This window comes from Asterias amurensis, chromosome 2 (genome assembly GCF_032118995.1).
Source record: "Asterias amurensis chromosome 2, ASM3211899v1".
NCBI classification, from domain to species: domain Eukaryota; kingdom Metazoa; phylum Echinodermata; class Asteroidea; order Forcipulatida; family Asteriidae; genus Asterias; species Asterias amurensis.
Genome location: NC_092649.1, coordinates 21416096 through 21434568, shown reverse-complemented (window position 1 = coordinate 21434568; position 18473 = coordinate 21416096). Strand labels below are relative to the sequence as shown.

General features: G+C 39.0%; 3 protein-coding genes across 3 annotated transcripts in view; 1 reads left to right on the top strand and 2 right to left on the bottom strand.

The window, feature by feature from the left end:
- Positions 1–1049: 1049 nt before the first annotated feature.
- On the bottom strand, positions 1050–1454 carry LOC139952571 (lectin BRA-3-like). The gene has a single exon (XM_071951754.1). The coding sequence runs from the start codon at positions 1452–1454 to the stop codon at positions 1050–1052; it is 405 nt and encodes a 134-aa protein (XP_071807855.1).
- Positions 1455–1644: 190 nt separating this feature from the next.
- LOC139952563 (integrase/recombinase xerD homolog) lies at positions 1645–5267 on the bottom strand. Its single transcript, XM_071951742.1, has 3 exons — positions 5209–5267; positions 3297–3330; positions 1645–2879 (listed from the first exon to the last, which is right to left on the bottom strand). Exons 1-3 carry the CDS (start codon positions 5265–5267, stop codon positions 1827–1829), a joined length of 1146 nt encoding a protein of 381 aa, XP_071807843.1. The 3' UTR covers positions 1645–1826.
- Positions 5268–6821: 1554 nt separating this feature from the next.
- The window catches only part of LOC139953692 (uncharacterized), a 49419-nt gene continuing 37767 nt past the window's right edge, over positions 6822–18473 (top strand). Inside the window, exons 1-4 of the mRNA XM_071953210.1 lie at positions 6822–7153; positions 13211–13261; positions 16672–16832; positions 17998–18108. Of these exons, the coding sequence (XP_071809311.1) occupies positions 7037–7153; positions 13211–13261; positions 16672–16832; positions 17998–18108 (440 nt within the window). The 5' untranslated portion in view covers positions 6822–7036. The remainder of the gene's footprint in view (positions 7154–13210; positions 13262–16671; positions 16833–17997; positions 18109–18473) is intronic.

The window sequence follows — 18473 nt, the reverse complement described above, 5'->3', positions numbered from 1 at the left end:
GTAAGATTTAAGTTATGAAGCTGTGAAATTTCTCCGCCCCAGAAACGGGCCTCAATAGTTAGGACTCTATTCCTGTGTACAGAGAAAGAGTCCTATATAGGGCTACCCTAACCCCGATCCTAAAATTGAAAATCTTTACAACCCCCAAACCCTCGAGAATCAAACCCGACGCTTCAAAATTAACCATTACCAACCAGACCACGCAAAACAAAAACAAAAACCTGCGACCCAAACCTCTCAAAATTAACCTTTCGGCTCGGTCCATCAACAACGGCAAGCAACTGGTGACCAGTAATTAGCACGCAGTGTAGACCGGTGCCCCCCCCCCCCCACAAAAAAAAACACAAAAAAAACCACAAAAACACAAAAACAAAACGAATTGTGTACAACCTTCTTTTGATAGCGCCCTCCTTTGAAACATTCTCTTCCAGCCAGCGTTAAATTTCCCAACGGTTGACATAACACTGCGGCAGACAGATTTCCCTCTCCGTACTGTTATTGCCGAACTAACAACTGTTTCTTGCAGGTGCACTCCAACTATCAAATCAATTTCTGCTTCTTCTTTTCCCGTATTGTACAAGTACTCATTAATATATGGATTACCACTGAGCATTTTGGACACCAGTCATTGAATTTGCAAGAGAATAAAATAAGAAAAAAAAGAACAAATGTACAAATTGGTGAGTACTTTTAGATGCATAAAAGGGCTTCAGACCTAAAGCCTTTTAAAGTAAGTTTTTATGCTAACAACTGTGATGAGTATATCACCAATAGTGTCCAGTGCCTTGCAGTAATACGCAACATTAATATCTTCAAGCCAACATAAAAAGATTTTTTTTTACTGAGTCCTACACAATCGTTTTCTTCTCGAATCGCTCATGATAAACGTTTTTTATATGACTGAACACCACCCAATGTGGTATGCGTAGCTCTTGCTTGTTTCCAAATAAACCTCGTCACCAAAATTACAAGACTCCGTGAGAGAATGAACTAAACCACAACCTAATGTTTTACCCAATCGACTCGAAGCTTAATCGGTGTTCAGTTTGTCACACGTGAAAGACTGGTCTGCCAGCCATTTTGCAAAGAGCTGGTAATGGGCTGTAACAGTTCACTTCATGCCATTGACCCTTAATACTCCCCCACATTGTAGTCAAGACCGCACAATCTTCATCTCCGTTCCGGTTATTTGGTTGTGAAGAGTACCAGTTTCTGTAAGCGACGTCTTCGTTACCCTCTCTGCACTTCACTGTCCCCTCTACCTCTAAATCATTACAGTCGATCCATACTCTCCCATAAGTTAAAATAAATTGTGATATAAACTCATTTTCTTGATCAGAGGTTGGTACCACTAGAACACTCGTCTCTAGCTTTAGACCAGGGAAATGTCGTCTAAGTGATCCTGTAGCATGAGTTTCCCCAGTAATGCCAAGACTCCGGACAAGATGTGTCATCACTCATAAATGTGAAGCAATGCTTTTCTTGAAATGCAACTACTCCAAAACAGCGGCTATATATAGCATGGCAAAGGACACTTTCTTACTCCATTCTTACGTTAGAAAATTATTTTCTTTTCTAAATTTACCTCATGTAAAGTTAAAGAATAGACAAAAAAAAAACAACACAAACGTAATGTTTTGGTGAACATTGTAATGGCGGAGCTGCTCGCCTCGCATAGTATTTAGAGTAATGGCGGAGCTGCTCGCCTCGCATAGTATTTATTCATGACATTCACATACTTAATTCAACTCATTTAATTTAAATTTCATTATTATTCTCGTCGGCTTAACTAGCCAATTATTCACATAATCTCATTAAATTCAATTTCAAATTCCAAGTACAGATGAGGGGAGCAAACGTGTTTGCGGATCAGTTTTTATGTATGCATTTCTGGCCTTTTCGGTTTTCCATCTTCCGTGCATGGATATTAAGTGAGATGGGAGTAGGGCCTTTGAAGCTGCGGATGCACCGCCTGACCTCAGGCTATGGAGTCCGAACTTGTGAATATCTGGAACGAATGGTCGGAGGGCTTCTAGTACAATCTCTCTGGTTCTGGTGTAGCTTAACCCATGAGTAGTAGGAACGAGACCGGTTTTGGAACGTGTCATTCTGCGAAGTACCGGTAGAAGAGAAGTGTCAGGATCGCCCATTGCTTGGAAATATCGTTCTGTGATTACAACTGGACAGGTTGGCTGAAATGTTCTTGCAATTGTTATATTATTGCCCTGGCGGTATTGATCAGTTTTTGACTTGCATAAATGTATGACGAGACTGTCACTGAGTATACTACAGTCCGTTCGTCTTACATTACTGATGTCGTTGAAACGAAGGAAACCTGCGTAACAGACAAAGCATACGAATAGGATGCGTAAATCGCCTAATGCTGCACTAGGTTGACCGTGAGCATTATAAAGTTTTGCCATGATTTCAGGTGTTACCGGTTCCTTCCGATTTGGGGTAGAGGCTGTGAGTCTCTTGTAGCCTTGTATGGTTGTTTTGACCAATGGATCGTTTGTAGGTGACGGTAATCCAGCCAAGCTATGTGCCCAGGCAACAGCAGCTGCTGCAGAATCTGCTGCCGTTTTATGACCGGATGAATAAAATGAAGACAAATATAGGGCGAAATCTGTTGGGTTGACGGGAAATGATTTGACGCCGGTCTTGGATGAAGCCCATGATTCCCATCGTTTCCAACTATTGCTGTATTTTATCGTTGTTGAGTGTGCTCTTGATGACATTAATAGTTTTGGTAGGGCTCCAAGGGCAAGTTGCTTTAGTTCCGGGTCAGTTGCTGAATGAGAGAGTGCCAACCATCTATCTGAAACAGACAAAGTAAAAAGAGAGCAGCAAAAGTTGTGCTCCGTACCATAGCCTAAAAGCTATATATATGTATATGCAATAATTGCTAATACATGGCTAAATTAGCCGGTCTGCAAAAATTCAGAGATAAGGAAAATTATCTGTCGTTTCAGAATATATAGAAGCAAGTGCGTGTAATATGCACTTAATTTGGTGTTGCTACTGAAAAACGTGCAACAAAAGCTCGGCGTCCAACACCAGGCTGAGTTATCAGCGCTCAGTGGCCACGTAAAACCCCCAACTTGTGGAGGGACCGTGGACGCGACCAGGATGTTGGACGTAGGTCGCGCTATCCTTTCTCCGAGCATTTTTTTTTTTTTTTTTTTTTTTTTTGATAGGGCGGGTTGCGGTGGGAAGCGAGGTAAGTTGCTCTACCGAGAGTGATTGCTAAGCTGAAAACGCCCCGTTTTAAGGGAGAATGTGAAAGGAAACCTTACGTAATCATGGCACGCTCTAACGAGCGTGCTGCACCTGTCGTGCAATAACGAAAAGAAAATTAACTAACATGAAGAACACAATGGTCATGTTGACGCTAATGGGCATGTTGTATAGAGAACATTATCAGGTATTAACTTGAACTGTTTAAACTGTTGGTATACCAGAAGATTTCCCTTGGTTGTATCCGTCACATCGATGTTTATAACAGTTTTGACTAAAATTCTAAAATTCAAAAATGATTTTCTGTAAAGTTGCTATTAACAGGCTTTCTATCGTTGCTACTTGGAGATCCTTTCTCCTTTAAGAAGTTACGAAGGAAAATCTCCAACTGGGTGAACAGATTCTAAAAAAGTACAAATTCTCTGAATGTTGTTGGCAACATGTTGTGAATAGTTTTCCATGTAATGAACAATAATAATGTTCAGCAAAGATGAACTCCCAATGGCAGCTTAAACGATAAGGAGAACAGAAATAGCTCTCCGTAAGTGCAAATAATGTGCTTCTCATGGACAAAGTCGACCCAAATGGTTGCATCACATACAATGCACCTAATTCCAAGCTTTACGCGCGCGCCCCAGTATTTGCGAAAAGGTCTATGGAAACTAACCTGGTAAGTCTGCTGCCACCTAGCGTTCCAAAGTCTCCCTTTGTATAGCATGCATATACATGAGCTATGTGTATAATTTGGACCCATAACTGTGACAACTTATCCTCTCATTCGCAGTTGATCGATCTGCATTTTCATGTAGGTATAATTGATTGCGGTACCTCCGGCAGACAAACCCAAAATCCGCGTTTAAGTGTCCTCGTGGCGATGTAATAGACTCATATAGCTTAATACACTGTAGGCGCCTTGGTCGGTTTTATGGAGAAGTGCACATTATATTATAATCCATATTGTTATTTTTTATTAAATAAAGTCAGTTGGTTATTAGACTGCAGCAGTTATTCAAAAAGTGTGTCTTGTTTGCTTTTACTGGAGTCTGAGTTTAATTAATATTGTAAAGATCCTGACTATTGCAGACTTGGATCCAAGTATGTGTTATAGTCGAAACAATATTGGCTGAAACAGCGCCCTCTTGTGGATAAACCTCCGTCATTAGTCTTAGATCTCAGTTAGATAGCGTGGTAGCAAATCTGCCGGGAATTCTGCGTGGCTGATGCAGAGAAAACAACCGCAGTCTCAGACTTTAAATAAAGTCTTGGTGAAGCCGGGAAGATAGGCGGAGAGTTGGGCGTGGCCTAGCATTTTGTCAAGGTCTTAGTGGCATAAACAGCGGAGCGACTGGAACTGCAGACGCATGGTATCCCGTTCCAGTCGCTTGGGATCGTGGCTCTTCAAACCACGAAGGCCTTGATGAAAGGCTACGCGTGGCCATGTCCGTACATGTGAATGGTAGACTTGTGGACAAGTCGTTAATGTTCCCACACGATGAGATAGTCGAGTTGTGGCGCTGCTCTCGCGAGATCACTCGATAATCTCACCGCGTGGGACCATTAACGACTTGTCCACAAGTCTAAGTGAATGGATAACTGGTGATTTATATTGGCGTCATGTTTCAAGACGAACTCATGTCATCATTCGTGGCTGCTTATGCTGACCGTTGGCTGGATAGACATACTTATCGAAGAGCAAAATTGGTAAAATGACAAATATAAAAACAAAATTGAAAATCTATTTCCTTTAAACTTTCATATTTGATTGACCTTGCCCCAAAACCAACTAAAGTGTTTTTTCATTGCAACATAAAATCTGGCACAATCTGAAATAGTTATTCGTCTGTTGCCAAGGCAATAACGTAATTTTTTTCCAAAAATTTGCCAGTTGTTAGTTTGGTGTAAAGGTCCTTGAAATATGAAAGTAAGAGGGAAATCTATTTTTGATCGTGACCACCCTATGTCTTATTTTACAGTCCGCGTATTCTACGCCGAGCAGAACTAACACGTCGCGAGCTAACACGGTCGGTCATTGTTATAGTTCGCAAAACAAAAGGAAAACCGTGCAATTTCGAGACATGTTTGTGTGGATCATTATATTCTACTTTTAAAACATCTATCTAACCATATGCATTTCATAACGAACGATTTCAAACGCTTTTAATAATAATAAATCTTATAAAGCGCTGGTATCTAGAAAACTATTCACTGCGCTAAAATATGACCAAGGGAAAAATTAATGGTAGGCTTGACTGAAGAGGTAAGTTTTGAGATTGGATTTGAATGAAGAAATGTCAGGTTGTGATCTAAGGGTGAGAGGCAGGTCGTTCCACAGACCAACTCGCCCGATCCAAGGCAACATGTTCCTTTAACAAACATCAGCTACGGCACTGTAATTGTTTATACGGCATACAAGGAAGGGACAATTAAAAACGACTTTAAGAAATCAACCTTGAACAAATAAAACTTATTATGTATGTCGTCCATATGCTACAAATAATCTGAAAAAGTGTACCCGTTGCCATATGGCTTCTTGGAAAATAATTGGCAAATGTCAAAAAGCTATTGCTTCATTCCAATTAAATCCATTTATAAACCCGATATCCTTTTCCTTGACTCTTGATGCCACCCGTGAATTCATCTGGCTGTTTCAAATAAAGGGAGCAAAGGTGAAGTGCTATGAATAGACAAACCATATAACGTTGTTCCGGGCCAACTTTAGAATTGTCCCAACTGTGGACTGGTCCCAATTTGAGTGTTACAGTTGTGTTCCTCACCACTGGTTCCAATTGCTTTGTGTGCGACAGATCTCTGTATCCAAGCGTTCCAACTTTCACATATCAGTTGGGACCGGTCCCAAGTACAGTTTGGACAATTCTGGCTTTTGCATAGCTGTGGTTTGATTGGTCGGGGTGATTTGGGCCCCGCTGACAAACCTCGGACCAATCAAAACACAGATATGGAAAGCTTACTTTTGCATCTGCATGTTGTGTCCACACGTTTGTATTGTGTATACAGTACATAGTCGAGTATGTACGGGGACCCCGCGTGCACCCCCCCCCCCCAGTAGTTGACAACATGTATTTGGGTGCCTTTTAGACGGTCCTTAAACACAATTGAGATATAGATATTCAAGATGGCCGCCAAGATGGCCGCCGAAATTAGTCAAAATTGGGAAATGTCACATATCAGCCAAATAACAGAATAAAAAACATGATTTAAAAAGTTTGTTGTATGTTTTTAATATAAGCATGCGTGTGCATGTATTAATATAAATATGTAACATTGGTGTAGAGTTTGACGTATCTCTATGGGTGCGTTCGTCGACCCAGGGAAGCTCCCTGGGTCGACCCCGGTGTGTGGCGGTGTTTTTTTTTTCCAGGACGAACGTGTGCAGATGATTACCCACGTTCGTCCTGGAAAAAAAAACGCCACACACGGGGTCGACCCATGGAAGCTAAACGAACGCACCCTATGTGAAAGGTGTAGGTGAAAGGTGAAGATACACACCGGCTGGAGGCCGGTCTCTGGCGTTGAGCCTCGAAGAGTGACGTCAGATCTTCATTGCCAGCCGCACTTAGGCCTTTACCACTGTCCATTGAGTGCAAACAGTAAATGTTTGGCAAACCCGGTGGGACCTCCACATAGCCCGATCATCTCTTGGCAAGAACTCGTTTTATCACCGCGGCTCCCAGCTTCACATTGTCAAGTTGAAGTCAGCAACGGAACACACATAAAACTTGAACCGTTCTCCAATGTTGAAAAGTCATTTCTCAGTTTTCTGGCTGACGTTTTGATTAAAATGATTGGTTCGTCGACTCATCGTGCGTTGTTATTTCTGTTGATGTTATCTGGTATACATGCCCTTTCGCAGAAAGACTGGATTGCTAGGCCTTTACGAAAGGCCAGATATTCAAAGGTAAGGGATAGCTGTATTTTAGAATTTATCCTACCGGTATAGACTATAAGGGCCTATTAAAGGCATGCACTGGACAATATTGGTAATTACTCAAAATAATAATTAGCAAAGCCTTACATGGTAGCGAGAATCGGAGAGCTGTTCATAGTATAAAACATTGTGCGAAACGGCCCCCTCTTTAGAAACGTAGTTTTCGAGAAAGGAATAATTTTCCACTAATATGAATTTGATTTCGAGACCTCAGAATTTGATTTTGAGGTCTAGAAATCAAGCATCTAAAACACACAACTTCGTGTGACAATGGTTTTTTTTTTCTTCCATTATTATCTCGCAACTTCAACGACCAAATTGAGTTCAATTTCTGTTCACAGGTTTCTTATTGGAAAATATTCAAGTATGGCCCCATCACTTTTTCGTTCGATATGAAATAATATACCACAATGAGATATCCCTTTATGTAAAAGTGAGTGAAAAGGTGAAGGCGCCATACGGAAAGCAACCCTTCTCATTTTGTGCGTTATGTTGAGATACACCAAGTGAAAAGACAGATCCAGCTTCATCAGACAAAGCGGTGAAACGATTTGACATTTCAACAATAGGATTGGAAGCTGGTGATCGGTCTACAAAAATAGCCCGGGAATCGGCTTTTTTGTGGCTGTCTATTGTTGTTTACTGGTGACCATGTCATTGAATTGTCGAAAGTCGTCGGTGATTGCGTTGTTGGCTGCGCGTAGACCTATAAAGGAACACGTTGCCTTGGATCAGTCGAGTTGGTCTTTGACAAGCGTATATATAAACATCTTTTATAGAATGCATATGATTAGAAAGATGTTTAAAAAGTAGAACACAATGATCCACACACATTTGCCTCGAAATTGCGTGGTTTTCTTTTTACTTTGCGAACTAACACGGTCGGCCATTTATGGGAGTAAAAAATGTTACTCCCCTAACAGGCGGACCGTGTTTGTCGACGAGGTAAAAGGAAAACCACACAATTTCGAGTGATACTTGTGTGGATCATTATATTCTACTTTCAAAATATCTTTCTAATCATATGCATTCTGTAACAGATAATTACATATACGCTTTTCATAGACCAACTCGACCGATCCAAGGCAACTTGTTCCTTTATATGCTGCTTTTCGTTGGTAAGAAGTTCAATGGCGGAGTGCAGGCTTTTCTTTATCACTTTCTAATGCTCGTATCTGCAATTTTAGATCTAAATTGGTAATTACTCAACTTATATCAGCACACAAACTTGTTCAACGAGCAACGGAGAGCTGTTGATAATACAAACCATTGTGAGAAACGGCTCCCTCTGAAGTAACGTAGTTTTTGAGAAAGAGCTAGTTTCTCACTCAACTATATATAAAGACTTCAGGCATCTGAAAGCACACAAATAATATTGTATAACAAGGTTTTTTTTCTGTCCATATTATTTTCTCGCAAATTCGATCACCCTTAAGTCCAAATGTTCACAGATTTGTTGTTCTATGTTGGGACACACCAAGTGATAACACTGTTATTTGATAATTACCAAAGGTGTCAAGTGCCTTAACATGACGCTTGATCCATCCATGCTACTCCACAAGCGGATTTGACAACGGTTAAACTCAAACATCTAAATTAGTGAAAGTATCACAAAGAATAGAAAATTGGAAGATTTTTTCAGTTTTAGATGTGCAAGGAAAACCCCTATTGGAAAAAAAAAACTAAAACCCAATTGGACTGAAAACCCAATCCATGCCGTAAGCACATAATCGGCGCTTTACGGAAGCAAGGAATTCCGTCCTTACGGCAAGCGTATTTCACAGGTTAGCGGCGAATTTGGGCTTCTACAAAAATACAAGGCTAGCGCAGAAATTCGGCGCTTGCACGTAAGCGAAGAATTGTGATCGTAAGCGCATAATTCAGCGGTAAGCAGAGCCATGAAATTGGGCCCTGGTCTGAGATATGATTCAAACTTACCTGTGTCCACAGAGGTGAAAGGCCCGATATGTGTATAAGCGCCATAAGTACCCCCTGAGTCATTGTGGACAAACTCCAGAGAGATATAGCTCAGGTGAAATTCGAACCCACTACCTTTGCAATTCTAAAGTACATGTCCTACCACTAGAATTCTGAGCTTGCCCCGTAGCTAAGTACAGTTCGAATCCTATCACAGAAGCATCAGGAATGAAGAATATTCGGGTTCGTTTTAACAAACGTCACATAATACTCGGTACTTTCCCGAGTCCTGTGAAGAATAATAGGTCTATATGGTATTTTTTATTTTGGGAAAATATCTAAAAGATTTACGAGTTAGCCTACAGGCACATTACGATTTGTATAACGTTTTAGTACATACTCAAAGTTCCCTTTGTGCGCCATAATTACTTTGATACTGAATCGAAAGTTGTTAAGCCAAAGTGCAGGTTATAATCAAAATACCAATTGATGGACCAATTTAGTATTTTAGCATGGTTTTCTTGTTCGCTCCTTTGTAAGCTGTTTAAAATTCCAAGAACAGAATAAATCAACTGAGACTACATGTTTTGACAAACTCTTTCTTGAAAGCTTGATGTTGTTTATTTCTCTCTTTGATTGATGGTGAACAAAGTGATCTAGCCTTGGCCTCCCACTGAGAATCCGACCTTAGCAAACATTTCACGTAGCAAGTTCGATAAAGGTTATCCTACAGGCTACCTAACAAAAACAAGAATTCCTTCCTATAGAGTAGAGCACCTAGCACTGACACTGAGATCGTGTGAAAACCATTCAAATATTACTGTTAGGATTTCAAAGACGAAATCATCTGAAGTTGTTATCGAGTTTTCGTATCACGGTTACCAAGGTTGCAATAGTAAAAGAATTATTCGTTGAAAATGAAGTGGGTTTTATTGTCACATGACACACGTTCGATTATTATCCAGCATATTAAAGACAGTACTGGACACTATTGGTAACTGTCAAACACTAGTCGTCACAGTTATAGAAAAAAACCTGTGAAAATTTCGGTCGTCGAGGTTGCGAGATATTAATGAAAGAAAAAAACACCCTTGTCGCACCATGGTCACACGAAGTTGTGTGCTTTCACATGCTTGATTTCGAGACCTCAAAATTCTAAATTTGAGGTATCGAAATCAAATTAGTGAAAAATTACTTCTTTCTCGAAAACTACGTCACTTCAGAGGGAGTCGTTTCTCCCTTAATGGCAGTTGTTTTGGGTCTTGGCCCACACTATTGGCAAATGTCAAAGAACAGTCTTCTCACTTGGTGTATCTCAACATATATGTATAAAATAATAAACCTGTGATAATTTGAGCTCAATCGGTCTAATAGAAACTGCGAGATAATAATGAAAGAAAAAAAAACACCCTTGTCACACGAAGTTGTGTACTTTCTGATGCTTGATTTCGAGACCTCAAGTTAACTTGAGGTCTCGAAATCAAATTAGTGGAAAATTACTTCTTTCTCGAAAGCTACGTCACTTCAGAAGGAGCTGTTTATCACAATGTTTTGTACTATCAACCTTGCCCCATTACTCGTAATCAAGAAAGGTTTTATGATGATACTTATTTTGAGTAACTACCAATGGATTCCGCTGCCTTTATAAGTGTAAAACACTCATCTTGAAGTGGCCGTCCGGCCTTGTGATGTAAGGTGACCTCTACTAGTTTGTTTTTGAAATATAAACAAATAGGCCCTTTAACAAAATTATTGAAAATGATTTGCTTACCAATAACTAATAGTAAGAAGCCGATGTTGAATAAGAAAAGATAAAAGAGTATAAGGATAAACTTACATCAAGGTTGCACTTCAACCTGTAGGCATAAAACTGTCCAATATTTTTGTTAAAGGAACACGTTGCCTTGGATCGGTCGAGTAGGTCTTTGAAAATCGTTCTGTAACCGTTTGTTGTAAAATGTATATGTTGGAAAGATATTGTAAAAGTAGAATACAATAATCTACACAAATATGCCTCGAAATTGCACGGTTTTTCTTTTTACCCTGTCGACTAACACGGTCGGCCATTTATGGGACTCAAAATTTTGACTCCCATAAATGACCGACCGTGATAGTTCGCGACGTAAAAGGAAAACCGTACAGTTTCGAGTGATACTTGTGTGGATCATTATATTCTACTTTTAAAACATCTTTTTAACCATATGCATTTAATTTCATAACAAACGGTTTCAAACGCTTTTAATAGACCAACTCGACCGATCCAAGGCAACGTGTTCCTTTAAATATAATCTTCTCTGATAAGATTGACAGATAATGCTTTTTAAAAAACATGTGGAAAAACTTGTGCATATACCAATGACTATATAGGTACAACATCTGGAATTCTAGAAATTGGGTGGTTAGGTATAACAACACATAATTTGGTTTGCAGTTGCGCTAACACCATGTGTATATCTACTTGCCAGGTAGATTTGGTTCTTTCCCTACCAAGGAGTAGATTTTCGGAATTCGGGAAACTTCTCAGTTCTGAAAAGAACTGTCCTACTTTTTTTTAAGTGTTCACTTAACTATCACTAATCAGTGGCAGATTAAATGTTTGTATGCAGTTCCTCGATATTCTTTCATTTTTTCATTCAAACTTACATTTATTTCCTTCAGCATTTTAGCATGAAAGCATGTAACTCTCTCTGGAATCTTTTAACCTAGCTAGGCCAGGCCCTATTTAAAATTTATATCAAAATTATCTCGTAAAACTTACTAGAATCAGACTCATCTTTACAATTAGTTTCAGCCTCCGATGCTGTCCCTTTCCGTGAAATCATAACTTGCATTAATGTTTTAAAATTGTTTCGAAAAGGGATAGATTGCTCAGCAGGCTTGTTGACTGTTTGTAGAGGAAGCCAAACCAACTGCGTTGCCATCATTCCATTCTGACTGAAAGCAAAACCCAAAATAAAGTTGCTTTTATTAAACCCTTATTATCGACAGATATGGGTTATGCACAACATGGTTCCCCATTACCGGGAATAGGTCGTCCAGGTTGAAGGGCATCAAGTGTAGCTTGATGATGTACACATGTCGCTAGCAAATCAGTGTCATTCAAACTTTAAAGGCACTGGACACTATTGGTAATTACTCAAAATAATTATCATCATAAAACCTTACTTGATTACGAGTAATGAATGGGGAGAGGTTGATGGTATAAAACATTGTGAGAAACAGCTCCCTCTGAAGTGACGTAGTTTTCGAGAAAGAAGTAATTTTCCACGAATTTTGATTTCGAGACCTCAAGTTCAAGCATCTGAACGCGCACAACTTCGTGACACAAGTTTTTTTTTTTTCTTTCATTATTTGCTCGTAAATTGGACGACCGATTGAGCTCAAATTTTCTGTGAAGACTAGTCTTTGACAATTACTAATAGTGTCCACTGTCTTTAAAGGCACTGGACACCTTTTGAAATTGTGAAAGACTTTAATAATCTTCTCACGTCGTGTATCTCTACTTTATATCATAACGAATTTATATGAACCAGTGAAAAATTGAGCTCAACTAGTCGTCGAAGTTGCGAGATAACAATGGAAAAAGAAAAAACCTTTGTCCCCACACAAAGTTGTGTGCTTTCAAGATGCTTGATTTCGAGACCTTTAATTCTAAATTTAAGGTCTCGCTATCAAATTCGTGGGAATGATTACTTGTTTCTCGAAAACTACGTCACTTCAGAGGGAGCCGTTTCTCACAATGTTTTATACTATCATCCTCTCCCCATTACTCATTAGCAAGTAAGGTTTTATGCTAATAGTAATAATTATTTTGAGTAATGACCAAAAGTGTTAAGCATGTTTAAGGGCACTGGACACGTTGGGTAATAAGCCATTTGCGAGTTTGAATAAAGTCTGGTACAACGACTTGCTATTTAGTCACACTGTCCCATTTGAAATTTTCAGACTATCGAGACAGGATTGAGTATGTGCTAACACACATCGGTGTGTGGGTAAAACAAAAACAAAACGAATATTTTGTATCCCCGATGCAAATTAATTTAACATCTGTTGTAACAAGATTAACGTTTTCTCCAGATTATAACCTCTAGGTCTTTATATTATTTCCAGACATTTGCGTCGACTAATCCGTTCCGAGTCAAAAGGCAAGCATATTATGGAGTGAGTATGGGTTTTTGTTTCAATTTCATGCACCATTTAGGCTCAAGCAATACAAAACAATGTTTTAATGTTGAGCATAATATTTAAAGTTAAACGTTGATCGCCCTCCCTTTTTAAAGGATTCGGGTACTTTTTCAAAATGTCCACAGATTTATAATATTAAACCTACAGGGGTTGAAGATAATAATAGTGGAAAGCTTCCCTTCAAATATTACTAACTGAAGTTGTGTAGTTTTTAAGAAATTAGTAAAACAAGTCACAAAACAACGTTCGTCTCAAGAGACCTAAATTATTTTAGCAGGTAAAAACTGAATCACCCCAGTAAGTAAAATTTCAAGGGAAGCTTTCTACTATCATAATTTTCAAACTGTGTAAGTAATGTAAATTTGTGAACATTGTTTTTTTTGTGAGGAAATAGTACATAAACCCTTTAAGGCCGCAATATAAAGAAATCTTTTTTTACAAACAAAAAGTTTTTTTTTTTTTAAAGCACAAATTTTTATAACATTAGTGGCCTGTTTGAATTAAAATGCTTGGCGGCCACCTTCAAAAAGAAATAAACTAAAAAAAAATCTGATCCTCATCCTTCTCTTTTAAAAAAACAAAACCGGACGATCAACTGTTTTTTTTTTTTTTTTTCTTCTTCTTCTTCTTTATCTTGGACGTGCCTTATGATTGTACTCACTTTGACAGAGATGTTTAATTCATATCTCACAATAACATTTGCACACAATACATGTAGACGTCACTCTCAAAAGGCAATGATTAAACAGATTTCCCAGAGACACCTGCTTGCAATTTTGTTTTTCTTATCATACTCTGGCTATCCGTGAAAGCGTATTGTTTTCCCACATGCGCCCTCAGTGTTGAACTTGTACAAAAGTTTACTTTTGGATTGTCACGTGACAATCACGTTTGTTTTCTTCACCTTCTTCGTCTTGACACTTGTCTTATTTGGTCCAGATTTCTCTCTGTTTGTATAGGGAGCATGGCTCTGGCCATGCTCCAAAAGCTATTCATTTGGAAGAGATAAGCTCAAAGAGCCACTTGTGAGTATTGTTTTGTGTTTAAACCCTCAGTTTATCCGAATTATTGTGATTTCTAGGACCCTACTTTGATCGGATTATTTGTATTGTACCATTAAATTAATGGTACAATACATTAATGATTAATGCGTAGACGTGTAGTACTAGACCATGCCGTGTCACTTGTGTGTATTGACAGGAGGCGCGCATCGCGTGTGCGGTGTGTGGGCTAGGAGCCTGGAGCCCTGATTTTTGACCTTTTTGTGACCTTTCTTTGAGCACGCTCCGACAGTGCATTGTTTGTTTGTTTGTTTGTTTGTTTGTTTGTTTGTTTGTTTGTTAGTTTGAATGATCTCAATGGGGAACTCAGCAAACTCCCACAAATGGATATAAATAGGCATTTCAGTGACGTCACGAGTTCGTTCCGACAATTCGCGGTGCAAAGCACTCGATATTTATCAAAAATAATTATTTGAAAAACCTTATCACCAACATATGATTTGTAACAGTTAGTTGAACCTTAGTATCAAGACATCACAGGCCTATCATAATTACGTCATCGGGTATTACATTTACAATAAAACAACGTTTAAAATTTGTAAAAATCATAGTGGCGCGAATGTTTTTGAGGAAATTCCAGCAGCGCTCTCTTTTGTCCAACAAAAGAGGGCGGTGTTGATTATCAAATCTGTGTACAGCATCCAGTGCAGGCAGGTGTGGCGGTTTCAGTCTTCCGCCGTGTTCAGTTTTCCGGGCGACGTAGTCAGAAATATCATCACGTTGTTCGAACGGTTTTAGCTTTCCGGCGTGTTCAGTTTTCCAGGTGACCTCTCAGATACCGCCGCGAGTACGCTGGCGAGTAACGTACTTCTCTCAGCAGTGACCCCACATTGTTTATATATTACGATTCTTTTCTGTGTAGTCACATAATCTCTTGCCCCATCTTTACATGTATTCATGGGTACAACTTAGGCAGGTCACACTCTGCTTGCATAAAAAACAACTCATAATTCATACGATCCACGCGTTTACCGCTAGTTGTACTCGACTCGTGGACGCCGCCATGACAGCTACCGGAGGGTAACGACCGACTCAATACGACACTAAAAATGGACTACTTTCGCTTGCTGTGCGCAGGCATAGCATGACGTAATGCTACCGTATTTGGTCAATCGGAAAACTGAACACATCGGAAAGTTGAAACCGCCACACCGGGTGAGCCAAATTTTTTAAGGGCTTCCATAAGTGGGCAAAATAAAACCTGATGCCAATCTCACGCAAACAAGTTTAACTATAAAGTAACAACACACTGTATAAAAAGTCATATTTATTGTTCACTGTTTTTTAACTACATCATCACGTTACGTCCAACCAAACACCGTATTTTTTTAATAAGTTGCACAAATCACTTAATAAATTTTCAAAGCAAGCAACTAGACGACAACTACTCTAGCTAGATAGTCAATGTAAAATCAGCGGTTAGCTTGGCTTAGATTTGAACCCAAAACTATGTGATTGCAGTTGTCCTTTGTGTAACTTGGTGTATAGTAGTAGCCCCTAGTAAGGTTTCTTATTAATGTGGCTCAACAAGCTCAAGTTTGCATTTACTGTATATTTTGTGGTATATGGGTAGTTGTTGCGATAACGAAACCCTCCTCCCGCAGCGAAGATCAGGAGGGTTATGTTATCGCAACTACTAACGGGTTGAAGAAAATAAACCTGTACAGGCTACAGGAGAAGCCGTCTTTTTTTAGCTTTGCAGTTATTATTTTATTGTATGTATTTATTTTGGCGAATGTTTGTCCTTTGTTAATTAGACAATAGAGGACCGGCTCTCCTTCTTGTGTCTCTACATTAATTAACATTAATAACAACTGCTTTTCTAATTCTATAGCACCTAACCTCCAAAATAAAGTCTCTAGTCTAAGGGCGCAGCAGAGGAACAAAAGAATAAATGATAGATTAATTATCCAAAAAATGTTTTGAGAAGAGTCTTGAAACTTGAGATAGTGGTAGCTTGTTAGATGTGAAGAGGGAGATATTGTTCCATACAGTGAGGTGCCGCAAACTGAAAACTTTGTTGACCATACGCTTTGGTGGCTATTAAGGGTGTCTTTGTAGAACGGAGGTTTCTTATAGGAGTGTTTAAATGTTTCCAATTATTGTATAGCGTTAGCTATAGGGTGAATCTTGAGTCCCGGCTTAAGAAAGTGCAGGGGACATACTGCTTGCATGCTGACTCAAGACTGCCTTGTGGCTGGCTCGCTCGCACAGTCCAGCCACTGGCATGCTTGGCTGACTTTATTCTTTTATTTGTCAATCGTTCTTTCTACCGTTATGTTGACAACATGTTTACTACATCACTAAACAATATACGTTTTTTAGAGAGGAAACGATGTACAACTGTTTCAAGTGGAGACTAAGATTTTATTGAGGTTTGCCAGCACGACAATAAGAAGTCGCATCTACAACCGTGGGTCATCACCTCAGCCATTGGACTTTGTACTGCAGTTACCTCTGAGTGCATACATCGCTAACTTCACTCTGTAAGTCACTTGTTAATTCCTTCGAGCAATTATACAGCGGCAACCTGGGGTAGCCCCTCCCCTCTATTTCCACATTTTCCCCGATGGCCGAAGTTGAATTTAAAGGGAAGGTACAAGTTTGGTAATTACTCAAAACAAATATTAACTTAAAAACTGACTTGGTAACGAGCATTGGAGAGCTATTGATGGTATAAAACATTGTGAGAAACGGCTACCTTTGAAGTAGCATAATTTTTGAGAAAGAGGTAATTTATTACTAAAATAATGAGAGACTTGTAGCCAGAAGTCTTTTATTCCTAGCTGAAATTAGCACACAAATTTGTCCAAATTCGTCCAACAAGGATGTTTTTTTTCTCTCATCATTTTCTGGCAACTTTGATGACCAATTTAGCTCAAATTTTTACATGCTTGTTATTTTAAGCTTATGTTGGGATACACAAAGTGAGAAGTCAGGTCTTTGACAATTTCCAAACGTGTACCTTCTGTTTAAAGGCCCTGGACACAATTAGTTATTACTCAACATAATTGTTGGCATAACAACTTACTTGGTAACAAGCCTTAGAGAGCTGTTGGTTTATAAAACATTGTGAGAAACGGCTCCCTCTGAAGTAACAGATATCGAGAGAGAAGTTATATCTCACATTTTATTTGAATTGAATTTGATACCTCAGCTGACGTCTTAAATTCAAGGCATCTGAAAGCACACAACTTTTCCTTCCATTGATTTCAAATTTTCACCGGTTTATTATTGTATGCATAGGTTGAGGTACACCAAGTGAGAAGACTGGTCTTTGAAACCCAATTGCACCCATAATTAATGTAATAGTATACTTTCAGGTTACCCCAGTTTAAGAACGAAGCTGCTACTACTTTTACTCATCTTTGTTTTATGAGAAATGGGAAGACCTTCGAAATCTAACCCATTGAACCCATGATGCCCCTTTGTGCCCATCATTGGTCTCAAAAGCTTATGGATGGGGGCAGCCAGAGTCGTAAATAATTGATTATCAAAAGGTCAAACACCAAATCTAACATTTTAACAATCATTTAACATTTCTCATAATTTAACTTTGTACCTGCCAGGAAATGCCCTGGAATGCACAAGGTCAGACTCTTTGTAAACACTGTGGCATAAGTATTATAACAGTGAGTGTTATATTTTCAGGGATGTCAATGGTGTAACCTATATAGGTTCACCTCGAGATAAATGTGAAGGTGAAGATGAGAATACATTTGATGCTTCTGGTGGGTTATCAAGTGGACGAATTACTGCACTGTAAGTCATTTTCACCCAATTGCGCTATACTTTTGTATATCAATAAGGCATACATTAAGGGAACACATTGCCTTGGATCGGTCGAGTTGGTCTTTGAAAAGCGTTTGAAACTTTTAGTTATGAAATGCATTGGTTAGAAAGATATTTTCAAAGTAAAATATGATGTTCCAAACAAGTGTCACTTGAAATTGCACGGTTTTCCTTTTATGTCTTGAACTAACAAGGCTGGCCATTTTATGGAGTCAATATTTTGCCTCAGGACAAAAAAGGAAAGCCGTGCAATTTTGAGAATGTTTGTGTGGATTATATTATTTTACTTTTAAAATATCTTACTAACCATATGCAATCATAACAAACAGTTTCAA

Bases quoted from the DNA above. Each gene is read 5' to 3' on its own strand.
- LOC139952571 (XM_071951754.1), bottom strand. From the start codon at position 1,454: ATGACACATCTTGTCCGGAGTCTTGGCATTACTGGGGAAACTCATGCT.
- LOC139952563 (XM_071951742.1), bottom strand. From the start codon at position 5,267: ATGACCGACCGTGTTAGCTCGCGACGTGTTAGTTCTGCTCGGCGTAGA. The intron at 3,331-5,208 runs GTAAAATAAGAC...ATTGCACGACAG, and splicing joins CGGCGTAGAATACGCGGACT to GTGCAGCACGCTCGTTAGAG. The intron at 2,880-3,296 runs GTAAGGTTTCCT...ACATATATATAG, and splicing joins TTAGAGCGTGCCATGATTAC to CTTTTAGGCTATGGTACGGA.